Source organism: Falco biarmicus, chromosome 10 (genome assembly GCF_023638135.1).
Source record: "Falco biarmicus isolate bFalBia1 chromosome 10, bFalBia1.pri, whole genome shotgun sequence".
Lineage (NCBI taxonomy): Eukaryota > Metazoa > Chordata > Aves > Falconiformes > Falconidae > Falco > Falco biarmicus.
This window is the reverse complement of record NC_079297.1, coordinates 15,856,372-15,881,191: the sequence shown is the minus strand read 5'-3', so window position 1 is coordinate 15,881,191 and position 24,820 is coordinate 15,856,372. Positions and strand designations below refer to the sequence as shown.

The 24,820-nt window shown below is 59.3% G+C and overlaps 2 protein-coding genes across 12 annotated transcripts in view; one reads left to right on the top strand and one right to left on the bottom strand.

Annotated features, from left to right (window-relative positions):
- Positions 1–17,130, top strand: part of BCL2L1 (BCL2 like 1) — a 198,280-nt gene extending 181,150 nt beyond the window's left edge. For 8 of the 10 annotated variants that reach the window (XM_056354120.1, XM_056354122.1, XM_056354125.1 and 5 more), the window contains exon 3: positions 15,258–17,130. In XM_056354120.1, coding sequence (XP_056210095.1) covers positions 15,258–15,395 — 138 coding nt within the window. In that variant the 3' untranslated portion in view covers positions 15,396–17,130. Of the gene's footprint in view, positions 1–5; positions 13,385–15,257 lie in introns of those variants that run through there. The other 2 variants (XR_008824293.1, XR_008824292.1) reach the window with 2 other exon arrangements.
- Positions 17,131–18,251: 1,121 nt separating this feature from the next.
- LOC130156017 (bactericidal permeability-increasing protein-like) lies at positions 18,252–23,900 on the bottom strand. Of its 2 annotated transcripts, XM_056354111.1 has the most exons (15): positions 22,520–22,858; positions 22,217–22,331; positions 21,997–22,125; positions 21,766–21,921; positions 21,571–21,634; positions 21,389–21,449; positions 21,092–21,183; positions 20,803–20,991; positions 20,621–20,680; positions 19,917–20,084; positions 19,432–19,499; positions 19,115–19,157; positions 18,818–18,881; positions 18,658–18,734; positions 18,252–18,577 (listed from the first exon to the last, which is right to left on the bottom strand). In XM_056354111.1, exons 1-15 carry the CDS (start codon positions 22,674–22,676, stop codon positions 18,536–18,538), a joined length of 1,485 nt encoding a protein of 494 aa, XP_056210086.1. In that variant the 5' UTR covers positions 22,677–22,858; the 3' UTR covers positions 18,252–18,535. The 2 variants fall into 2 exon arrangements, with proteins under 2 accessions (XP_056210086.1, XP_056210087.1); XM_056354112.1 differs by lacking the exons at positions 18,252–18,577; positions 18,658–18,734; positions 18,818–18,881; positions 19,115–19,157 and adding an exon at positions 23,722–23,900 and having other exon boundaries at positions 19,316–19,499; positions 22,520–22,660.
- Positions 23,901–24,820: the final 920 nt, after the last annotated feature.

The window sequence follows — 24,820 nt, the reverse complement described above, 5'->3', positions numbered from 1 at the left end:
TGTGGTGGGGATGGCTACCCGTATCCTTCCTAGCTCCAGGCTGACAGTGTTGCCAGTCAAATCAGAGCACAGCTTCCTGCAATGTTTATGCTAGCATATGTCCTAGACTTTGCAGGGAGATAAAGGAGCGCATGGCCTTCCCTTCTGTGCTCTTAAACGCTCTGTCCCAAGAGGGTCAGTCCTCCACAATGACACAACCAGTTTATGCTCAGATGTGTTCTTCTCCACCCCATTTCTTCTCCCTGGATGTTACATAAAAGATGTGTTTTCCGACAGCCTTTGGAAATGTAATGTCATCCAAGCTTGTTCTTCAACCGGGAGCCCTTGCTCTCAGGCATGTTCCTGGTGTCATTTAACAGCAGGGAGTGGAGCTTCCTCCTCTCCAAGCGTGCAGTGCTCTGTTGGGCTGGCCTGTGGTCTGCCAGGGTAACAGCTACTTCTTCATTCTGGAGACAGGACTTTGCTTTCTGCTGTGCTCATGGTGAAGTGAATCCCACAGCAGATCTTGGCGGGGGGGGGGGTGGGGCGGGGGGAGCTGCTGGGGCTGCCTGAGCTGGTGCAGTGGGAGCCAAGGTTGAGGTGGGGGCAACCTCAGTGTGCTGGGGAGCTGCTAAACCTGCAGCTGCCTCTTGCTTGGCAGGGAGCAGTGCTCCCAGCTGCCCCAGCAGCAAACCCTGTAAGCTTTCAGTGGTGAGGTATTAACATGAATAAGCATTTCTTCAGGAAGCATTCCTGAAATGCCGGGTCCAGCTCTGCGGTGCTGCCTGGGACTGCCAGTGGGAGGTATATGACCTACAGATGTCTGAGTTTTCTTTTTGCTTCTGCATCTTAGTGATTCCCTGCTGGTGTAACCTTTACTGGTGCCCACTGGAAAGAGTTCATGCTGTCAGACGTTAGCAACTAAACGGTGGGGAACTGTCTTGCTGGTGAGCTAAGGCCTTTTGGCCCTCTTCATATCCTAGTCCATCAGCAAACCCCTGCGTTGCGAGGAGGGGGTGAGAATCTTTCAGCCCAGCGCTGTGCTCTGCACCCTCCTGACAGGAGAGGCACAGGAGCCCTGCAGAGCTCCCCAGCTCCTCGTGCTAGCCCTGCAGTGCTGGGGACCCCAGAGAAGAGGGGGAGCCACTGCACCCAGGAGAAGGGAACGGGTTCACCCAGGGTGCAGGAATTCCAGGAATGCGGCTGCCCTGGGGCACTGCCTGGGTGGGGCTGCTCAGGCAGAGGAGCTTGGTTTCGATTAATAGCCCAGGATCTGCTGGCCATTTCATCAGGATGTATCTGGCCCATTAGCCCTCTCATCCTGCAGATAACCCTGGCCAAATGCTGAGTTCCTTCCCCCTCCCTCTGGCTTTGGCTTTTAAAGCCACAGCTTAGTCTTGGAATTGAGTGATCAAATTGAGGTTTCCAAGCTAGTGTGGCTGTTGCTGTTAGTGACGGATTGGGCTGTATCCTGGAGACCTAGGCGATAATGCAATCTGATTTTTTGTAAATGAACTCTCTGGGGGATTTAGATTAAATCACTGGTGGAAAATCACTGGTCCCTGCTTGTGGGGAATGAAATACCGCCTCCCTATTCCCCACCCCCACCCATCACGATTCAGACTCTTCAATTTTTTTGTGTCTGCCTGTAAATTAATTGTTTGGAGCAAATATTTGTTCAACAGATTGTGGAAGGGTCAGGACTTGTCTCTATCTGGCCCACCCACCAGCTCTTGCTTTGAAGATCACCGTTAGCCATGTTTCCCACCCAGGGGAGCAGCCTTGCCCCTCCTCTTCTAACCTTGAACCCAGCTTCTAATTTCACTGCTCAGACTGCGCCAGTAGCTGAAGGGGACCCAGGCAAGGGTGGTAAAGGCCATAGTGGGGGGATTCACCCCACCAGTCACCAAAAAAAAAGGGGGGGGGGGGGGTTGGGCAATGTGGCTGCTGGCGCCTGTTGCAAACCCCAACCAGTGGTTGTTTGACATCTCAGCTGTAACTTTCCTCCGTACTCAGGGTTCACCGTGTCCCTTCTCGGGGGGGGGGGCAGCCGGTGCAGCGCAGCAGCAGCACAGGGGCCATAAGAGCTCCTAAGTGCCTTGTGCATGGGGTGTGCGGATGCTTTGCTTCGCTCTCGCGCGACTCCAGCTGCGGGGAGAAAGCTGCTGGCCTGCTGCCAGCTCTCCCTGCAAGAAGAATGCCACCCTGCACTTGCTGTTGTGGAGCAGTCCCTCTCCTGCCACCCTGTTTGCATGGGGAGCCTGTTTGGTGCATCTGAGCTGTTAGAGCCTGTCCCATGCAAACAAAGCTCTCCTGAGAGGTGCAGCAGGCGGGTCCCGGTGAGAGGGATGCAAGTTCTGGCAGGCCTGCTTGGCAGGTGGTGTGTGTTTGGAGCACTGCAGCACTTCTCTTCCTGGAAAGCCCCTCTGAAAGAGGGAAGGAGCGTGGCTCCATCACAAGTGTCGTGCAGCATGGTTGCGTAGGAAGCTCTGTTTCATTTCCCACCAGTGGAACAAAGGCAAGCATAGGATGGCCATGGGGTGCAGGTTGCCTTTGGAGAGGCCTGCTAAGGCTGCTGTGTGCTGGGCTGTAGCAGTTTTCTTGAGAAAACCATTTTTTGAGGTGAGGGAGAAATCGTAAATCTTGCTACGCAACATTAATGTGGGTGTGTTTTGCCACGTTTACTGGCTCAGCCTTGGTTTGCCCTCCTCTCTGCAATCTGGCACTCGGAAAACAAGCAAACAAGAACAACCCGAGGGGTGCATTTAATAACCAGCCAGAAGAGAGCTGCTGCCTCAGTGAGCCATCAAAACCAAAGAGACGGCTTTTCTGGGGCAGTTGCTTTGTCTGGGACCAGATTCCACTAGCTGTGAAATTCAAACAGTGATCCCAGTGGGGACTGGGAGTCATAGGGTGAGAAATTTGGTGAGTGGGAATGCTGGAGGGGGAAGTGTGGGGTGAGTGGGAGAGAGCCTGCCAGGCAGAGATGTATTGACCGTGCTTAATCTGAGAAAGGAAAGTGAACAGTAGTTCCTGCCTGGCTGTGACCCTTCAGTGGATGTCAGCTTTTCCTTTGAGGCTAAATCTATGTTCGGAGTGGGATATAAAGAGGGTGTTCTGTGTGGGCTTGGAAGCAGATCTGTGGACATAGAGGCAAGAGGTTTCCCATTTGCAGGGCATATGGTGGGGACCAGCATGAAAGGGCTCTGTCAGGCCAGGACTGATGCAAACAGCATCTTGGTCACCAGTCTGTGACATCTGAATCCTGACACGCTGGGCTGGGCTGAAGGAGGATGGACTGCTTCCCGTGTTGGCTCTGTGCATCCTGGGGCTCTCAGGCAGCCCTGGCTGCGCAGGGCTTGGTGTGCCGACACGTACATGTTGTGTCACTCTGCAGTGGACTGGAAGCTTGTGGTTCTGTTTGGGGAAAACCCTTAGAAGATGTCAATATAACAAACTCATTTTCTATCTTTGTGATTTTTTTCCTAAATGATAGGAAATGAGACAGCCTGTGTCATATGACAGAGTGCAGCTGGGATTTTGTAGTGTGCTCTTGCTCCAACCTTCTCAATGGTTTCAGGTTGAGAGCTAGACTTCACTTCTCAGCTCTTCTGAAATGCTTTCTAGCCTTGTGCCGTTGCCCAGCTGTCCCACACAAGCCTTCACTGTGACTACCACATTATCTAGCTGATCCCGGGTGCCCCAGGATCCTCAGACCTTCTGGGTCCAAGCTTTTTGGGCAGCGTGAGGTAAGAGCAAGTTAGAGTTCTGCTGCTGTTGTACCCTGAGACGTGGAGAGGAGCACCATGCGAGGTGCGCATGGCGCGCATAGAAGAGGCGCAGATGCGTGTTGTGCTGTTTGGGGAACGCAGCTCCCTCTGGGGTGAGCACTGTTTGCCCAAGCTCTGCCATTCTGAGCATTAACATGTGGGGTTTCAGGGATGCCCTGGTGCTGCTAATCCCGTCTGAGATCACAGCCATCAGTTTCGCTTGCTGGCCAACACGCAGCAGAGCTGGCTGTAGGGGGTGGCTGTGGATAGCCAAGGCTGCGATTTGCTGTCTTAGAGATGAATCCCAACGAGTGGTCTGCAAAGCTTAGCTGGGCTACAGCTTTCCACTCTGTCCTCTGTAATTATTTTACAATCTGGATCACTTGCCCCCATTGTCATCACCTGCTTGGGATGGAAAAAATACTCTCCTGCTAGCTGAGTCCCCTTGTGTCCCTTCACAGTCCTGGACGTTCCTCTCCAACTATGGGAACTGCCGGTCACTGCCGGCAGGGCCTTGGCTCAGGCTGTCCTGCCTGGCACGGCCGTCCCAGGTAGCTGTATCCCTGCTGGCAGCTGGAGATCGGGCTCATGGTGCAGATCCCTGACAGCTTCTCGCCCTGCCTGCAACCTGGGAGGCTTTTCTGCAGTGCTCTCCAGGAAATGCCATTGGAATGACTTCCACTGCAGCTTCCTGCCCGGCCCGCAGCAGCATTCCTGCCGCTAGACCCAGAACGATGCAGAGGCGAGTTTTTAGAGCTTTGCTCTTCGCCCCTTTTACTCGGTTCTCCTTCTTTGGGGCCCTGCCTGTTTTCCTCGCTGCCTCTCGGTACACGGTGCAGTTTGGTTACGTTCCTTAGATCTGTGATTAGAGCAGGCGCCTGGAAGGCAGAGGTCCTGCCCATGGCTGGCTGTGGCTGAGAGCAGCCCACTTAACCCCGTGGTCTTTCAGCAAAAGGGATAGCGTTTCCTGCCCTCCCAGGGGAGCCACTGGGAACTCAGATTTGTAAAGCACTCTGAGGTTCTTTAATCCGAAGAATCGAGTGCTATTTAGAAAAAAGACCTGTGAAATAATTTAAAAAGTGTTTTCTTGCTGCTCTGTGTTCACAACTCTTCTAGGTAATGTCAGTCTTCCTGATCATCCTGCTGTTCCTCTGAAACCCAAGCTAGGTCCCCCTGCACACTGCCCGGGGTCCCTCCCCATTTCAGCAGTAATGGGGTGTCCCACTGCAGCAGAAGAGATGGGAGGGAGCACCATGCTCTCTTTTCCCCTGTGGAAGATGCCGTTTTCTGTACGCCTCTGGGGTGCTGCACCTGATTTCTGTGGAGCTCCTGTACAATCTGTGTATGTGGTGTACCCCCAGGAGCAGCAATACACCTGTGGCCTACACCGCATACAGGCTGAACGGCGGGGCGATGCTTTGAGGCCTTTGCTTAGGCTTCTCTCCTTTGATTTTTACCAAGCTGCTGATGGCTGTAAGCACAGTCCCATCTTGACGTTACAAGGCGTATTTCTCTAGCAGCTCTTTCCTCACTAGCTGTAAAGCCAGAGTATTCCCAGAAGGAGCTGGGGGAAGGGTTGGATATCAGTTGTGGGAGTGTTGCAGACTTGCTGAACCAGGAGGCGAGGGATTAATGGGGGCAGCTGCTCTCTCCCCTTTGGTGACCCCCATAGCAGTTGGGATGTTGACCTACCCGCTGTCTGATTCAGTGTGAAGGTAAGCTCTGCAGGGTGGCTCTGCCTTTGGGTGGCAGGAAAGCAGCGATGTTCTCCTCCTCCCTCCCAAGAGGGATGTTACCCTTAAAATGTTGTTGTTCTGAGCAACTAAAGATTAACGTAGATAATGGAGGCATGAAAGGGAAGCGGTGTGCCTCTGTGCCAGGGCTCTCCTTGGTTTGCTGCCCTGGCCTTGAACAGGGAAACTGTTCCTCCTCCCTGCTGTTCACCTGGAAGGATGTGCAGAGGGGTGTTTGGTGCCAGATCTCTCTGAAGTCCTGCTCCTGATTGTCCTTGGAATGCCAAGGGATTAAGTTAGGGGATGTGCTTTCTGGAGGCACCCAAAAGCAGTGTGCCCGTGGGTGCACCGGCACAGCTTCAGGGTGTGGGTTGGCCCTGGCCACGTTCAGGTGGGGAGAAGGGTTACTCTTTGCCACGGAAGCAGAACAGCCCAGCAGAGCGAGGGTGCAGAGGACTGCTGAGAGGCAGAGCCGTTAGCAGATGGCTCCAGCTGGGCTTACCGGGGAGCAGGTGTGGGTTTCGGGAGGCAGCCTTTTAAGAGAGATGTCAGTTTTGAACCCAGGAGGCTCGAGGGGCTGAGCCGTGGCTGCCACGACTTGCATGCTGGGGAGCTGTGACCTAGTTGTGCTATAGAAATGCTCGGTTTATTTTTTATTTTTAGGTATTTTGCTTATTTTATCCTCATGTTTAATTTAGTTAGCAAAAGAATCTGAGGGTTGAGCAGTGCTGGGAAGGACTGCCTGCAGGCGGGAACGCCCGCTGCAGCTCCTTCGTGCAGCTAGCATCTCTCCAGCCGCCCGTGTCTTCTCTCGGACACGTGCTCACGTGTACCAGCCCAGTGCTGTCTCTCAGGATCTCTTTAATGGGAAACCCAGTGCACTCAGCACTGCTGCCTGCCTCCAGGGTAGCGAGGGAAGGAGGAGCGGGATTCGGAGCATTAACCAGAGAGGCTCCCGTGGCCATGGGGACCGTTTGAACATTGTGCTGTAACCGGTCTGCCTTCCCTTTGCTACTGGGAGCAGGGTGAGCGTGGTGTTTCAGGAGGTTTTGGGCTGGTAACTCTCTCAACCACTGCTTGCCCCTGCATTTACACAGCGTGCCCAAGGAAGGGTAATGGGCTGTATCTGTGAGGAGGGAAGTTTCAGGGGTCTGTGCAATTCCCTTGGGGAGAGCTGCTTGAATTTATTGCATTATCCTCCTTCCTGCTCAAGCTTGTGTTTCAGCTGTGTCTGCAGACATAGCTTCTGATTTAAGTAGATCCAATTAGTAGCTAGCTTCTGGCACCAGTATCCTGCCCAGGGAGATGGGCCCTGGAGATGAGAAGCCTCCAGTGGGAGCAAGGCTGGGCTCAGCCTTTCTGCCCCTGCTCCTGATCTAGGATGGACCTGGAGCTCCCAGCTCACAGCCCTGAGCATGGGGGGAAACCGAGGCAGGTGTCCTCTGCTCCGTGCTCCACCTGGCCAAGAACAAAGAGCAGGCAGGTTCTCCCTGCCAGTACTGCTGCCAGCCAGGTGCTCTTAAGACTGAAATCAAATACTCCAAAACGTGACAGCTTAGCAGCAGGCAGGGCTTGGAGCAGGAGCAGGAGCTGCTCATGCCGGGAGGTGTGTGAGGGGCCAACGGGCAGAGCTGTGCAGGGACCTGTCTTTTGGGGGTAGGCCTGTACGCCTGAGGGGAGCAAGCTGCTGGAGCTGGCTGCTTCCCAAAGGAGTATAGAAGGGTTTTCTTCTCTGCTGGAGGGTGAAGGGCTCTTTGGGAAGCTCAGAGAAGAGGCTGAGGCTGGCACGGACCTGGCTTGGTTTGAATACAGCTAGCACCACGCTCAGGTGGAGCAGGACAGCTCTCAGCTTCATTAGTTCTCCAAATTATGCTAGTCCCGTTTGCACATCTGTCTGTTTTCTGCCTTCATTGAAGCTGGGGACGCTACAAGCATTGTATAGGGAGCACGGCTGGTGGCAGTACGAGACATTACTCTGTGTGTGTAAATTGTAGTGAGCTGGCTCAGGGTTTGGGCTGGAATGTGGGAGTTGGGCGTGTGTGTGGCCCTGGGTAGTGTCTGGGTGACATATGACTTATGTATGGAGAAAATGAGGTGTTGCTACCTGTAAATCAGCCTTCACAGCAGTGTTGCAAGTGCTTCCATCCTGTTATGGTATGGCTCACCAGTGTATTAAACTTGCTGGAGCTAATATCTTTTATTAGAGCAACTGACCTCATTTAAAAGCTTCCAGTGCACCAGCCAGTGATTATTTCATGCAACAACACGTATGGAGGAGCCCAGGGCAGAGCACAAAGTCTCCTTCTCGTGCTGCACCATTCTCTCCCACATTTGCTACATCAGCTGCCTACTCTGCTTCCTGCCCTCAAGTCAGCAAGGATTTTGCTAAAAAGGACTTTGCGGCCTGAATCATTTGATATTTCATGTGGACTAACAGGAAGTGAAAACAGAATGAGCACATCTTCCTCCTCTTCCTGTACCTCCACCCTTTCCCCTTTTTCATTCAAGTGGCTTGTAAGAATTACAGCAGCCTTGTGGAGTTCTGGGGCTGAAGTGGGAAGTGGTGAGGCTTGGCCAGTGCTCCTCCGGGATGCTGGAGGATGAGTGGCTTGAGGTGGGAGAACCAGGCGGCTCTTCCCTGGGACCCGTCTCCCCAGGAACCATCCGTGCACCCAGCCTCACTCCCTCATGCTCTGGTAATGCTGCTGTTCCCTGCAGGGTGGGTTTGGGGTAGGGGCTGTGGTGCAGCTGAGGGCTGGGGAGAGCTGTCGGCATTGCACGACTCAGCCCTTGGATAGGAGGGAACGTGGCTCCGCAGCTGGGCACACGTGAGCAAGGCACGTCCCCTCGGCGCAGGTTTCCCCACAGTTACACAAGGGCATGATTGCACAGGAGCTGTGACGTCTGGGAAGAGCAACGACAAGGTGAAAACTGAGCTTCGTTCCCTGGGTGCAGGTGACCCTGTCGAGGTGCTTGTCTGGTGCAGCGAGCTGGCTGTGGCACTCGGGCTCCCAGCACCACGGGCAGCAGATAACCATGAAATTAAAGCAGGAGCCTTCCCCTGCCCCCCCGAGCGTGCCCCTCGCACAAAGGCAGGCAGGCTGCTCTGCCTGCTGGGGCTCAGACACCATCTGTCCGGTGGGGAGAAGCATCAGAGAGACCGTCTTTCCTCGGACTATTCCACTTAATGCCCTTTGGAAAACAATCCCATTCCCAGCAGGTGCTAATCTCTTGAGTGGATCCGGCTCAGCCAATGTGTTCTTCGCTGTGCCTTTGTACCAGAGCCTTGTCGCCTGCCAGCCGTCCCACTGCTGAGCACGCCCGGTGCTGGCCGGGCCTTCAGCACCTTTGGGAGCCCTCAGCCCGGTTCGTTCTGGGAGAAACGCTGATGAAAGATGGATGCAAGTGGATTAGTCATTCGCACAGTCTCCAGCTTTAATACAGATGAATGTTTCAGCACATTTCTGGAGCGAAGAGCGCAATTCCCTGCTCTCCATCTCGTGCTGTGCACAGCAGTCTCCCGGGGCAGGGATGGGGGTTACAGCTGTCACCATAGCCCCTTTCATGTATTTGGAAAATGCTGAAATCGTACTGAATGGTGTGGGGTTATTGCAGGTTCCCTGGAGATGGTGATGAAACCAGTTTGACAGGAGGCTGCCGCGGTGAGGATTAGGGCTGGAATGTGCTAGTGAGGGTTTGTTTCTGGTTAGAAAAGGTCTGGCTCTGGCCCTCAACTGGGCTGAAGCCCTGCAGGTGTGTTGGGCTTCAGGCTTCGGCCCCAAGGACAGCCTCCCTGTGGGGACTGCAGGCTGCACCCCACTGCTTCTTGGCTTGGTCTGTGCCTAGGCCAGCCCGGAGGAGAGAGAGGCAGGGATGTGCTTATTTAATTAACCCTTTTGAGCTTATGGCTGCATCCCTCAGAGTCACAGATTCCTCTGAATGCAGAGCCCTGGAGCTTGGGCAAGGGCAGCACCACAGTGCCGACAGCACCCAAGTGCCTGTTCCCAGGGCGGGAGATGCCGTAGAGGCAGTGGAGTGGGTGGCATTCCCGGCCATTGTCATGGAGATCAGCAGCTGCTTCCCTGGAGGTCACCATTTGCATAACAGTTAGAGCGGGGTCTGGAGTATTTGCACCTGCGAGTGTGCTGTCCCCAGAGCCCCTTCGCCTCCCCGTGTCCCCTGAGCCCTTCCCACCCCATTCCGAGCCTGCCTAGGGTGGCTGACAGGGACCAGTGAAGTGAAACGGGATCCGGAGAAGCTCCAAGCTCTGCCTTGGGTGGCAGGTTTCCTTGGCATGCTCCCGAGTTGGGTGCTCACGTTGGCCTCCAGTCCCAATGTTGCAGGCAGTGGTGTGTGACTGGTGCAGGCATGCTCGGTGTCCGTGCTGCCCTGCTTTCGGGCCTGGGATTCTGACAGGGCTGGGGGTGGTGGGGGCCACACATGGATGCGATGTCTGGGGGAGCAGGTTGGAGGGAAAACCTCCAGGATGTCTCTTCCACTTCCGTAGTGCGTAAAGACCCACCAAGCTGTGTTTACAGGATCCTAGTGCAGCCTTTGGGGATACCTACATTTTCTTCTTTTCTGAGGGATCTCAGCTGCCTTTTTCCCACTGTGCTTCAGTTCCAGGTTCGCATATGCCAGTCCCATGCAGTGAGCTGGCAGCCCAAAGGGGCTCTGGGAGCAGGTTGCTGTCGATGCAGGGCTTTGTTGTGGTCTGTGCTGAGCTGCTGCCTTTCTTGTTTCCATGCTTGTCTCGCTGCTCAGCACAAAACTGTTCCCAGCATCTCATTAACAAATGTCAGGTCATCCAGATGACTCCACTCCTGGCCAGCGATTGGCGTTAGACCTCTTAGCAGTAACACAGCTGTACTTACAGCAAAGGTATAACAGAAACAGCCTTGTTTTCAAGTGAAACATTGCCTCATGACAAGAATGCCTGGACTGGGAGTCAGATGCTGTGGTTCAGGCTGCTGACTTCTATGCAACTCTAGGGAAAGCACATAACCTCTCCGCACTTCTGTGGATCTGTCTGGGAACAATGCTGACTTAGCCCACAGGAGGGTTTGGAGAATCAACTAAGTTTTAATAAAACACATTAAGATCCTTGGGTGGGAAAGGCTTTTGTGTATGCTGAGCTGGTTGCTGTGGGTGTCTGTCACGAAGACAGGCTGGCTGGGTATCTGGGCCGTGGGGAAGCTCTATAGTTCTTGCTGGAGGTCTGACTTCATCACGTAGACTCCAACAAGTACCACTGGTTCACTGTAAATAGTCCCAGAAGAGCCTGGCTCTTCTCTGCTGATTTTCAGAGCTCTGTGCTGGTGTCTCAATGACTTCCATACCCTTTACCTCCCTGTGCAAGGGAGGCTTTGAGCACCCAGACTCAGCCCTCCCCAGCAGCCAGAACCCTCCCTTCCCTGCTCTGCCCCTGGCTAACAAGAGACCAGGTGGGGATTCACTGCCCGCATCTACTTCCTTCACCTGCCCTCATGGGCCAGTGTCACTGAATCCTCTTTCCCCAAGTGTTGGGTCTTATTTTGAAAGAGGAACCCGGCCTGCCCCGCTCGATCTGAATGGGATCTAGCAACTGATCCCCCTCCCGCTCGTCCGGGGAAGCTGCTCCAGCAGGGCTATGAATGAAACCCACTGAACCTCTGGGGGTGGGAAGAGGCTGAAACTTCGGGTCTTCCCCTTCCCGTTTCCAGGCCAGGATGTGAATGCTGTCTCAGCCAGACTGTGCTTGATTATTCTGCTGTCCGAGACAGAGCACTTTGGGACGGACATACTTCTCTTTTTCTCTCTACCACGGTGTCACATATTGTCACTGTGCAGTGTTTAAATGGCTGCTGCATTCCTCCCCCCCTGCCCCCGCAGCCGTCCCTGGCGGTGGGTTGCAGTTTGGAGCACTGCAGGTGTCTCAGGAGCCTTTGGCACTGCAGAACCTCCCTGCCCCAGCTCTGTGGGGTGGTGAACACTGGTGGAGTCTGGATCTCCTCCTGATCCTCCGTCTCCTGCAAGCAGCACCTTCAACTGCAGGGAAGCCCCCCCGCCCTCCCCCAGCAAGTGCTGGTTTAGGCTCCAGCCAAAAAAAGTCATGTCCTTCCCCAGCACTGGGGGAGGAGAGGCAAAGCCACGGGATTGCCTTTTGCGTAGGCATAATGTCTCACTGCTTCCTCATGGCCTGCCCCCAAGAGCATCCTCCTCTTGGACGTGTCTGTCACCCGGGGTGGGGAAGGGGATGTGACGGGTGTTCAGTGGTGGAACAGCCTGTCCTCTCTGGGGTGGAAGAGGCCCACGGGCATGCAGAGAGGGCTGTTGAGACATTGACGTGCTGTTGCTACCATAGTCCTTGTGAACAACTCAGGAATTCCAAATATTTCCTCTCAGATAAAGGTGACTGGGGGAGGCCAGAAATATCTGGACGTGTCTGGGCAAGCCTCAGATCCCAAACACCAGGCCGGAGAGGTCAGAATTGGTACTGGGAGTGCTGGGCTTCAGGTGCAGAGCGGCCGAGGCCCAGGGCTGTGTGGGAACTGAGCAAGCTGCCTTTCCCTAACCTTCATCCCACCCCCAAGATGGGGAGGGAGGATGCTCCTGCCTGTTTTCCCACTCCCCCTGGTCTGGGATTGCTATTCCCAGGGGACACATCTGGAATCGCAGTTGTGCAGGGGCTGAGCTATCGCAGCTTCTGGCGATGGTTTCCCCAAGGAAGTGCAAAGCGCTTTCCTCCCGAGTCCCCTGCGGCCCCCAGCTGCGTCTCCAGCAGCTGCTGCTCTGTTCCCGGGGGAAGGACAGGGGAACAGAGGGGCTCGTGTCCCCTCCCTGTCCGCACAGGACTCTTGTCGTGCTCCTCTCCGTCTGTAGCACCCGATAGCTCTTCATTCACCGAATGCTATTTATCTCTTGTTCAGCAAACACTTCCTTTTCTTAGAAGTAAGGGCTTCAAAACATGCTTCTTGGAACTGCCTTTCCCCAAGCTCGAGAAGGCAGCGGGGAGGCTCAGCTGCCAGCCCTCCCCAGCTCCTGCCCTGGATGTGGGGGCCCTCTCCTGGTCTGCCCCACTGCTGGCCCTATGGAGAGGCTGAGTGACTGCACAACCCCTTCTGCCTCTGCAGCCTTCCTTGGGACAGTGGAGACATCCTCTCCCGCGGGTCAGGAGGAGCCTGCAGAGATGCATGGGGCTCTCGGTGGAGCAGGCTTTACTGAATCCCCAAGCAAAGTGGCTTTTTCTGGGCAATACCTCACGAGGGCACAGCATCCTTCCTCCCACTGAGAGCTCCTGCAGCGTTGGGTGCTGTGAGTGTGTGGTGGGGACATGTGTCCGAGGGAAGGACCTTCCCCAGGGGCGAGGGCCCTGGTACAGAGAGATGTTGTAGGGGTGGTGGAGGCACTCCACAGCTGGTGGTTTTGGATGTGCCTGTGCCTTCTGACCCAGTTGCCCAGAGCCCTCCATCCCCGCCAGCCTGCTCTTGGTTTACTGCCACTTGCTGTGCTCTGTCACCACTCCACTGCTTGTCACCACCTATCAGCAGAGGGATTTCCTGTGCCGTAATTAAAAATATCCCCTCCTTGGGCCTGGATTCTCCTCCCATCCCTCTCCTGCAGCACATCACTGGCCGTTCCCATGACCATCACCCTGGGTGAGCGGCTGGGCAGAGGGGCTGGCAGCAGGCAGCAGCCCTCACCTTTCTGCCTGGATGGTACCTGCGTGTGAGCCACCATCCTGCCCGTTCCTGCGGGGCTGGGATGCAATACAACACCTCCACAGAGCCTGCGCCAGCTGGCAGGCCTGGTGGGAAGCGAGCTGCCTTCTGCTGCTCTGCGTAGGTGGCAGGAGTCACGGGGACAGTTGTAACATCCCTGAAGAGGACTCTGAGTGAGGTGGCAGCAGTGACGTGCCCCAGGGTGAGTTAGCAAAGTCCCTGTTGTCCCAGCATGCTTCCCCCAGGTCTGCTGTTATCTCCTCACAGTCAAGGGGTGTGAAAGGCAGCCAGAGGATTTGCAAAACGCTGAAGATGGTGTTTGGTGGAAGGCAGATAAGAGTTTTGGTGGGACAAAGGCTCACCTGGGTGGTACCTGATCCCCCGTGGAGGGGAGGCCTGTGGCTGTGTGTGTGAATATCTGTTGCACGCCTTGCGGTGAAAAACTGCATGTGAGCTTGATCATGTGTATGTGGCAAGGTCAGGACATACCTTGCAAGCTGTGACCACGCTGCAGCTGTTTTGGGGGCGCCAGGGGGCCAGCACGACATTTCTATGAGTGATGGAGAGGCACCTGCCTAAAGAGCCTCTTGATCCCAGCCATGATTGGGCACCAAACACCCACAGGTCCTGTGGCAGCGGTTGCAGCTTGTTGGAGGCTGTGGGCAGGTGTGGGAGGCAGCTTTCAGGCAGAGCTGCCAGACCTAGGCAGGCAGGGATGCTGCCCCTGCCTCCAGGGAGGCCATGGTAAGGCGTGATACAAGCACAGCGTCAGCTGGGCTTATCTCTGCTTTCCCAGGACAGCCGGGTTACTGGAACTGCGTTCACTTATCAGGGAACAGGGGACCTTGCCGGGAAGATGGGCTTAAGATGTGACAGCATTGAGTCCCTGCTGACGCCGAGCTGCCCAGCACTCCGAGCTGCTGGCAATCCTGGAGCTTGCAGCTCCAGCTCCCTCTAGCCTCGGTGCCTCTGCTCGGCCCTGATAAACCTGGGAGCTCCTGCGGTGTGAAGTTGCCTGCTTCATGTACACTGCCCGTGGCCCCCTCCTTCCCTGTGGGGTGGGTGGCCCAAGGACCTGAGCAACTATCCTCGCGGTGGTCTGAGGTCCCCGGGCACCCAGGGGAGCAGGAAGGGTGGTGGCATGCCGTGGGGTTGCTGCGTGGACCGGGGTAGGCATGCTCTCTGAGCCTGTTTTCAGGAGCAGTTCAGCTCTGGTGGTCTCTGCCTGCCCTCCTGTCTGCCCCATGGCCATGGCCATCTGTCCCCAGCCTTGTCACACACCTCCCTCAGAGGGAGAGGGGCAGTGGCCAACTGCTGCGCAGTGGCTCTGTTGAAATCTGCCCCACTCTTGCTGTTGCTGGAGATGAAGGACTGGAGGCGGCCGGCTTGGACGAGCCAGGCCGGAGTGACTGCATTCCTGGCCGGGCCCTGTGCTTCGCCTGCTCTCTCGAAGCCAGGGGAAGGCAGGAGTTTTGCGACCCAGAGCGTCTGCCTTTGCCACAGGGATTCATGAAACACAGATCGTGCCGCATAGTAACCCGCGATGGCCAGGACATGGGAGTGCTTGTCTTGCCGGGATGCGACAATGCGGAGAGGGAGGTGGGAGGCTCCACTTTGGACACAAAAGTGGTGGGGCCATGCATGGTGTGGCCTCCTGCCGCAGCCATGGGCACCCACCCTGCTGCTGCTCCCCCAGGCCTCGGCCCTGGAATACAGCCCAGCGTTTTCCTGCTGCAATGATTTCTATCACACTTCAATGCTAATTTTAGAGAGGCTAGAGCACGTGATGCATCTCCTGCCCTGCCCGCGTGGTGTTCTCCTTGCAAATCCTTTCTGGCATCCACTTCTCTCATGACTGGTCCTGTGCTTTCCCCGTTGCCCTCTGTGTGTGATTCAGAGCAAGGAAGCACAAGGCATCTGTCATCCGCCTGGTCCCCACCACCGCTTTCCTGCCAGCAGGACCTCAGCAGCCTTCCTGCCCCTTCCCGGGGAGGAGGAAGGAACCCCAGAAAGCAGCAGGGATGATCGCTGCGCTTCACTCCACCCCTCTGCTCACTGCTCCTCTCTTCCCACAGGAGCGGTTTGTGGACCTCTACGGGAACAATGCTGCTGCCGAGGTGAGGAAGGGCCAGGAGACCTTCAACAAATGGCTCCTGACCGGGGCGACGGTGGCAGGAGTGCTTCTGCTGGGATCCCTGCTGAGCCGCAAGTGACCCACCGCCGAGTCCCCCAATCGCCAGGACGGCTGCGCCTTCACTGTCACATCCACTACACTCCGCTCCCGAGCACCGTCACCGGCGCAGGGGGGCAGCCCCTCCACCTCCTGGGCAAGCGCCCTGCTCCACGGAGCTTTCTCCCTTGTGCCGCCAGCTCCTTTTATTGTAGCCCGTCTTATTTACCGTTCCGTTGTGTTTTAAAGGCGCTGAGACCAATGCAGCACTTCAGCCAACAGCTCCTAGCACTGGGGAGATCCAGGCAGCCGGGGGGAGTACTGGCTAGAAGGTGTCCCAGCCCTGCAGGGTCCTTTAGATCACTTTGAAGAGAATAAACAGACTTATTTTTGCATGTGTGAGTGCGTGCGTGTGTGTAGATGTGTCACTAATATAAGGTTCCCCAGCCAGAGCAAGGGTCCAGGCTCCGTGCCCCTGTCTCCGGCATGCTCAGGCCCCGGGAAGAGGTAGGCTGCCAAATGGGATGGAGCTTCCCTGCCGCATCCCTATCCCATCCCTGCTTCCCCCAGGCAGAGCTCGTCCCTGTGGTGGGGAGGGAGCTGGGAGGAAGAGGCAGAGGCTGGGGCAACAAGCTCTGCCCTTGCATCAGCCCCCCAGCCCCTTTCTCCCCAGACATCTGCTGCTGGGAGCTGGGGCGGGTCTTGGGTGAGGATGGTGTGCCAGGCCCAGGGCTGTGCCCCCTTGGAAGGGATCCTCCTCCTCTTCCTCCTCCTCCCTCTGAATGTAGATTGCTGTGGTGTAGTGCACAGCTCTCCCGATGCCTGCTCCTCCGGGCTGGCAAAGGAGGGAGGCAGGTGAGGAGGGGGAGAGCGCTTTCCCTGGCCCCCATCCCAGCACAAAGGCCTCTGCAGAGAGCTGGGGCTGTGGCACCCAGCAGGTGCAGGAATACAGAGCCGGGGGGGTGTGGAAGAGGCAGGGGGGAGCGAAGCTCCTGCTCTTCATGGGGGTGGCAGCAGGGGAAGGCCAGAACCCTGGGAGCAGCCCCACCACAACCGATCCATGGGGCCAGTGGGGGAGCAAGCCCAGGGGAGGTGGGAACGAGGGCTGGCACCAGCTGAGAGCCACCCCGGCCATGGGAAGCCTCTTAGGGGTCAGCGGGAGCCACTGGCCTCTCCTGTACTGCCCCGGTTGCTGCCGGTCCCCATAGCGCAGGCAGATCCCTGTCCCCGTGGTGTGGCTGTGGTGGTGTGGCTGTGACGGGTGCATGCAGTGGCAGAGGTGCCTGGCTTCCCCCACCCCCCCTACCCCGTGCTGCTCCTGCTGCCATCGGGGCAGGGGAACCTCCGGGCTTTGAGCTGAAATTAGCTTCAAAAATAATCCCTCGTCCTTCGGAGACCACCACCGGCAGACCCAGCTGTCCACGCGGGCTTGTCTGTGTACATACCGCCCGCGCTCTGCTGTACATATCCGAGTAGTTTTTAATTCATTTGTGAATACTCTTAATGCTATTTTTGTTATCTTGTCTGTCCGTATTTATGTGTGGGGCCGTGCTCCCTGCAGAGGCCAAGGTGGGTTGGAGGCAGGGCGGAGAACCAGAGGCTCCAAGGGGTCCCGCTTGGCCGCTGAGCACGGACTCACGCTCCCCGTGTAGGATCCAACCCCGGTGCCGTTGGCGCTGGGAGCGGATCCTACATGGGGAGCGCGAGGATTAGCATTAGCCCGTTGAACGCTTCGGTTTGCAGGTGGAGGTGAGTCCACTAATAAACTCGTCATTGGAGCTGCTGCTGGTGCTGTGGTCTTTGCGAATGCTGGGGGTCTTGGGGATTCAGGTGGCTTTGGGCAGGAGCTGCCCTCAGCGGGGTGGATCAGGGGGGCGGCTCCTCTCCCAGCCTAGGGGAGGGTTGGGGTCTCTAAGACATGGGGCGGGGGGGGGGGGGGTGGGGTGGTGGTGGTGTCGCTGTTGTCCCAAGGGGATGGTGCTGGGCAGGGTGGGGATGGTGCTGGGCAGGGTTGGCATGGCAGGCACTGCCTGCTTGAGCACGGTGCTGCCTGTCTCCATCACAGGCAGCATCAGGGCGGAACCCTGCCCATCCCTTCTATGATCCTGGAGATCTTTTCCAACTGACCAAGGATTCCGTGATTCTCTACTCACCAGGGCCAGGCTCAAACGCCCCTCCTGTGTCCTCGTTAGGGGGCTGTGGGGGCGGAGGGCCCAAGCCAGGCTCTTAGGTGGGCTGGGGGCACCGATATGGGGCCGTGGGCTCAGCACCAGCAGGGACCTGGGCACGGGGGGGCATCCACAGCCACGGTGGGGTGAGGAGGGCAAGGGGCTTGCAGCCCCACAGCCCAGCGGGTGCCTCGCTGGGTCCCATGGAACCCTCCACATTCTCGGGGCTGAGCTGAGGAGCTGGGGAACCCTCCCGGCACCACGTTCGCTTTGCGGGGGTGGGGGGGCTCATTTCGGCACAGTTTGAACCCCATGTGGGTGGGCCCAGCCCCACAAACACCGGGGTTTGTTCAGGATGCCCCAAGCGTGGGGGACACCGACTCGCCCCCGCACCCACACCCCTACTTGCGGCTCAGCCTTCCCCAGGACCCCCGGGGTGCGCGGGGGGCGGCCGGGGCAGGGGGCGGCGGGACGGAGCGGGGCCGTGGGAGGCCACGGACACGAGCACCATCCCGTGGGCATCGGGGGAAGCTGCCGTAGAGCTGCGGCAGCTGCTGGGGGAGGGCGGGCAGAGGGCATCTGCATGGCCAGCACGGGCGTGAGGGCTATGGGTCTCCCCAGGACCCCAGTCTCCCACCACCCTGTGCCCCCAGCCCCCCACCCCTCTGCACCTGGTGGTGCTGCAGGACCCCCAAGGGACAGGACCCCTCACCAGGCATAGCTGGAGCCCCACGCAGCGGGGACATGGCAATGTTCCAGCACAGAGGACACGGGGGACCTGGCTGCGGGGCCCCCCCGAGACACCACAACCCCACAGCCGGCTGAGCCATGCTCCCAGCTTTAATCCCTGCCGAGGAACCCCCAGCAAGCGGGGGGCGGGGGGCCCGCGGCCGGGTGGCTCTGCTGGCCACGGGGCCATGATGGCATCCGCTCTGCCCTGGCTGCCAGTGGGATGGCAGCGGTGACAGGGACACGGCTTGCAGGAGGCTGGCGCGTTCCCACGGGGCAGCTGGTCTCACCGCTCATACTGTAGGTCCGTGGCGAGGAGCACGAAGCCCTGCGGCGAGTCGGGGTGAGAGGGGGGACATGGGGAACGGGGGAGGGGCACTGGGGTGAGGAGGCGGCAGCAGCACTCACCTCCTGCAGCGAGAGCCGGGGGCTGAGCAGGCTGAGGCCGGGGGGGGCAGGCAGGGGGACGCCGGCTCGGAGACGCTCTGCGGGGAAAGCAGAGTCATGAGGGGGGCGGCCCCAGGGCAGCCAGAGGGGGGTATAGGGACAGCATGGGGACAGCACTCACTGTTTGCCCAGGGCACCCCAAAAAGCCACAGCCCAAACTTCAGCAGGGTCTCCAGCTTCTTCACCTGTGGGACAGGCAGCCCCCTGAGCCCGGCACGGGACAGGCAGAGGGGACACGGTGCAGGCAGGGCTCAGCTCCCCCGCCAGAGCTGCGCCCCGCTGCCTGTGCAAGCACCCAGCAGTGCTGGCCTCGCATGGGAGCCACAGCGCCCCCGGGACCCTCCCTAACCCCTGATCCCAGGGTGATGTCCAAGGCTCCCCTCAGCTGTCCCATCATGTCCCTGCCATGGCTGCTCACCTCCACTGGGCCCACGTGCGATGTCACCTGTGCTACGCTGAGCCTGGAGGATGAGAGCAGTGTGAGAGCCAGGCACGGGGACAGGGGACTGTCCCCTCCCAGGGCAGGGATGGGAACCTGGCAGCATGGGTCCAGCTGAGGACCCAGCTGGGGTACCAGTGCCAGGGCCGCAGGCATAGACAAGAGCCAGGGGCAGGATGGGGTCCAAGCAGGCGGTACAGGACAAGGGAAGGCAGATGGCCAAAGGTGGAGAATGACAGGAGCTCCCCACAAATGTCCCAGGGGAGGCCGGACCCAGCACAGGACTGGGGACTCACCCCATCAGGCTCACGGTGCCCCCGAGCCTGTTCCCGGTGATGGTCGGCTTCCCTGTCACATTGGCATCCTGCAGCAACAAGAGATGCTGGAAAGACCAGGGCACTGCCTGCAACCCAGCATCACCCCAGTATCACTCCAGCATCAACCTGCATAACTCCAGTATCACAGAGCATCACCCCAGCATTTCCCAGTATCACTTGGCATTGCCCCACAGTGTTGCCCAGCATCGCCCAGCAGCATTGCCCAGTATCGCCCTGTATCACCCAGTACTTCAACAGCATCACCCAGCACTGCCCAGTACTGCCCAAAATCACCCAGCATCACCCAGTATCACTCAGCATTGCAACATCATTGCCCAGTATCGCCCAGCATTGCCCAGTATCACCCAGCATGGCCTCAGGCAGGAGTGCCAGTAGGTCAGCCCTGGCTAAGCCGTTTGGGGCCAGGCTCCGGCTCCCCGTGCCACAGCAGCACCAGCACTCACGATGTTCAGCAGAAAAACAGGGACACGGGTGGCGTTGGGCAGCACCACAAAGGCCTCAGCAGAGCCGAAGAGGGCCCCGTGCAGAGCGTCGGGGCGGCAGGAGAGCAGGGGCTGCCGGCGGGCCGAGAGGTGCAGCTCCATGGGCTGGTCTGGGTAGCGCTCCTGCAGCTGGAGGGCACAAGGGCTGGGTTGGCACAGAGCCACATTGGCACTGCCAGCACCGCGGGCACCCACCCAGGCTCCTGGCTGGTCACCACCACCACCCTGGGGCCCGTGTGCCCCATCACTGCTCTGTGCTGGGCTGGGTGCAGGCAGGGTGGGCAATGAGTCCTGCCCTGCCTGTGCTCCACCGGCCCGTGTCCTGTCTTGCCTGTGTCCCATCCTGACTGCACCCCATCCTGTATCTCAACCTGCCCGTCTTGCTCACATCCTGTGTCCCATCTCTCCTGCAGCTCATCCCTCCTGCGCCCCATCCTGCCCACATCCCATCTCATGTCCCACCAATCCTGCATCCCATCTCCTCTCCTTCTTGCATCCTGTTCCACCTCTGTGCCATTGCATGTCCCATCCCACCTGTGTCCCAGCTCTCCTGCAACCCATCCCATGTTCTGTCCCTCCTGCAACCCATCCTATATCCCATCCCACCTGCATCCTGTCCTACTCCACATCCCCTTCTCCCTGTGTCCCATCCCACCTGCACCCACCTGTGGGGAGAAGACTCCCATGCTTTTGGTCTTCAGCTGGAGCGGGAACCGTCGCGGGAGCTGGAGGGCAGCAGAAAGGTCAGGGTGCTGGGGCCACAAGGCATGGGCGGGCATGGGGACACCCTGGTGGGACACTGGTGGGGGCAGCTCTGCCCTGTGGCCGCAGGCAGAGCCATCCCTACCATGTCACTAGAGATGTTCCTACGCAGGGCCCCGGCTGTGAAGTACACGAAGGCGGCCGAGTTGGCGACAAATTCGGTGACGGCCAGCAGCAGCATGGGCTCAGGCACCGCAGGCAGGGCCATGGGCAGCGCTACAGGCAGTGCTGAGGAGGGTCTCGGCTGGTATTTGCCCACCCTGAAGAACTCCCCCTGCACAGACAGACCCATGGATGGATGGGCGTGAGGCTCAGCCCTGCTCCCCCACGCCCAGTTCCCAGTGCCAGCCTAGGGACACCCGGGATGGCGTTACCTTGAGGGCGACGTCCCCATGCTCTGTGGTGATGGCCGGCTGCCCCAGCAGGGAGTGGTCAATGGCGGCAAAGGAGTCCAGCTGGGTGGACACTGCAGGGACACAGGGGCAGTTGGGGGGAGTCAGACCACCAGCCCCTCCCACAGCCCCAGCTCTGCTAACATGGGGACTGAAGGAGTTTGGCCCCACAGTGGGGTCCTGCAGACCCTGCTGGGCACCAGCCCCCCACACACCCCCAGACCGCTGTGCCCAGCACCCTACTGCCCTGCGCCCGCTCCCCAGGGTCCCCTCACCCACCTCTCATGTGCTTCAGGACAGCCTCCAGCTTGCGGATGCCCCTGTGAAGCTCGACACAGAGCTGGAAGCAGAGCAGGGAGTCAGTGAGCCCACAGATGGGGGTCCCCAAGCCACTCACTGAGCTCACCGGGGGGGACACATGGGGACACCGACACCCCATGGCACGGGGGATGAGCACCCACCCGCTTGTTCAGCTCCTGCTGCAGGGGTCTCTGGAGCAGCGGTGCCAGCAGGTTGTAGAGCCAGCTGCAGGGCAGAGCAGAGTCCTCAGATCACCCCACGGCATCCCAGCCTCCTCCAGCCCATCGCCCCAGCTGGGGGCACTGGGGAGTCCCCGTGTGGTGGGGACAGGAGGGGAGCAGGGGTCTCAGCATCACCTGTGTCCACAGTGGAATTCCACGTGCAGGTCAGTGCTGCGGGCATCACAGCCGGTGTTCCACACCATGGGGCGGCCGCTGCTGTCCGCGCTCACCCCCAGCACCACCACTGCGGCCAGGTCACCTATACGGAGCTCGATGGAGCCCCTGTCCTGGCTGAGGACAGAGTGGGTGAGCACAGTGAAGCCACCCAGGTCCCCGTCCCTGTGCCCTATGAGGATGAGGACTCACATGGCGCCCAGCTGGGCTCCCCAGTCAGCGCTGAGCTGGATGCGGGCATGCTGCACCTTCAGCCTCACCCCCACATCCTCCACAAAGTCCACGGTGGAATCGTTTATCTGCAGCTCATGGATGTGGATCCTGCACAAAATGGGCAGCCTGGGCTCGCCACTGTGCCCAGGACATGGTTGGGAAAGGGGATGAGAACACGGATGCCACTAGTGGCTCTTACCGGGGCACAGTGTACGTGAGTGTCCCTAGGAGCGGGCTGTCATAGCTGCCCCTCAGATTCAGCTCGTGCTCCTTCTGCAGCAATGACTGGAGCATCTCCAGCCCAAACTGCCAGCCTGGGGCAGAGAGGGGATTTGGGGATGACATCAAGAAAGGGGCTGGGGTACCCGGGATGCTGTGGGGAGCAAGCAGCTGGACCCAGGACAACCCCTCCATCCCCCATACTCAGTGATCTGGGCATCATCCCTGGGGATGTCCCACTGGTCCCCCCCAACCCCTTGCCTGATCAGGGGCATAGACCCACCAAACTCCAGCGCCCTCCGGGTCAGCCGGGCCTTGATGCCAGGGTTGGTGCTGGTGGCGGGCATGAAGGCGGACAGCAGGAGCAGGAGGCAGAGCCATGCCACAACTGGTGTGCCTCGGGGACGGTGCCAGGTCCTGAAGGCTGGAGCAGAGGACATGGCTGTGGGATGCCCGGCTGACGCAGAGACCCTATGCCCATGCACCAGCCTGGCCAGGACTTATATCAGGGACAGGGACCTGAGGGTGACATCAGACTCCTGCGCACGGGCAGGGGACACCGCGGCACTCTGGCCACCAAAAGCCCGGCCTTGCCCAACACATGACTCAAAGGGGAAGCCGGTTTCTCCGTTGTTCCCCACTCGCGCCCGTGTCGTGGGAGCGGAGGAAGGCAGGGTCCCCCACCGCGCCACTGCTGAGCCCCCACCCTGGGGTGCGCAGGAGCTGGGGGCACCAGCCAGGGCTCCCCATGGGGACATGTGGCCAGCATGTGGGGACCCACAGAGACCTGGCTGGGCCTGGTGACAATGAAGGAGTGGGGGGACGCAGCGAGTCAGTTCCAGGGCAGGGGGGCTGCCCTGGGGGGACAGGGCTTGACCTGCTTGCACTGGGGAGCGGTGGCTGTTCCCACTTCAGGAAGAGCTCTGGGGACCCTGCATTGGGGCACTCAAACCTCACTGGGGGTCAGGGTGGCCGACACATGGTGGCAGCCCCCAGGGCCATCGCATGATGGGAAGGTCAGGACAGTAAGAGCGAGAGCAGAACTACAGTCCCTTGTGAAAAGCCCCAGCCGCAGGGAAATATCTGCCCATGCTCCCAAACCAGCTGCTGGCAGGAGCAGTGAGCCCCTCCGGCCAGAGGGTCCCATGGGCTATGGCTGCCAGGGGTCCGGCCACCCACCTGGATCCAGCCTAGGGACCCAGGGATCCCCCTGTGGGGGCCAGGGCCCCATCCCAGCACCATGGAGGAGTGTAGCACCCACGGCCGACCTCACCAGAGGGACCACAGCTCTGTGTAATGCACCTTACAGACCCCTCAGGAGCAGCTGCCCACTTGCCTGGGACCCCCAGTGCCACCCACCATCACCACAGTGATGGCCACAGCCCCTGGCAGCATCCTAAAGGCCAGCGCTGAGCCTGGCTCCGAGCCCTGCGTCCCCCATGGCCCCTCTATCGCCAGGTGCCCCCACCCTGCACCAAGACTCACCGTGGCACGCGGGTGTAGCGCCCCGTGCCATGGGAACCGCAGGTCCCACCACAGCTCCCAGCTCTGCCATGTCCCCAGGGCTGTACGTGGCAGCAAGCTGCAGGGTCCGGCTCTGACGCTGATGTCCATCCCGCGGTGGCCAGGCTGGTTGGAACATAACGTCACCCAGTTCCTTGGTCCCTAATCCCTTCCGGGATGAATCAGGTCCCATGAAAACAATGAGGGAACCGGTTGGGGCACAGGTGCCCACAGGGCTGGGCCTTCCCTGGGGCTCTTCAGCACATCCCGGTGTGACAGCACCCAGCATCCCAGCCCGCGGCCAGGCAGCTCAGCCCCACCAGCCCTGCTCCCGGGCATGGGCCGGCTCCACGCTTGCTGGCTGTCCCAACGGTCCCAGCAGTCCTGTGGCAGTGCCATGCCATGTCCCTGTACCCCAGGGAGGGCGATGATGGCTGGGGCTGCATCACGAGGGCTCAGCAAAGGGCATATGGGGCTTGGGCAGGAGGTCGGGGCAAGGAGCCCCCCTCCCCACGGCTCCAGACAGAGCTTCCACGCCTGCTGGCAAGTGACAGGCAAGGATGGCACCGCGGGGCACGGCATGGATGCGACTGCTGCGCCGCGGGGAAGAGCCCCAGCACGCCCCACACCGCCCCCGGCCCGAGCAGAGCCCCCAGGCCCCGGTTCTCCCAGCCCCGGGTTCCTCCGGGCTCCTCGAGGGCGGCCCGGGCCGTGCAGTGCGGGCGGGCACCGGGAGAGGGACCCACTGCCCCGGCAGCACCGCGCGCCGGGACCGGGAGGGAGGCGGGGGCTGCCGCAGCACCGGGGCGATGGAGGGGACCCGGGGACACCTGGGGAGCGATGGAGTGGACACTAGTGGGGATGATAGTGGGAATCCCGTGGAGGGGACATCAGGGAGCTGGTGGAGGGCACCCATCCAATGATGGACGGGACACCAGGGCTGATGGACAGGTCATCCACGTCCCCCCACTGCTGTGTCATAGCCAGGACAAAGTTGGCCAGGCCAGGCAGCGTCCTGGTTCCCCGAGTCACCTGCCCCTGCTCACCCTCCTGCCAGCAGATCTGCTGGGCTGGGGAGCCA

Coding starts and splice junctions, on each gene's coding strand:
- LOC130156017 (XM_056354111.1), bottom strand. CDS start 22,676: ATGTCCTCTGCTCCAGCCTTCAGGACCTGGCACCGTCCCCGAGGCACA. Junction 21,450..21,570: donor AGCAGGAGCTGAACAAGCGG/GTGGGTGCTCAT, acceptor CTCTGCTTCCAG/CTCTGTGTCGAGCTTCACAG. Junction 21,184..21,388: donor TGTCCTGAAGCACATGAGAG/GTGGGTGAGGGG, acceptor GTGTCCCTGCAG/TGTCCACCCAGCTGGACTCC.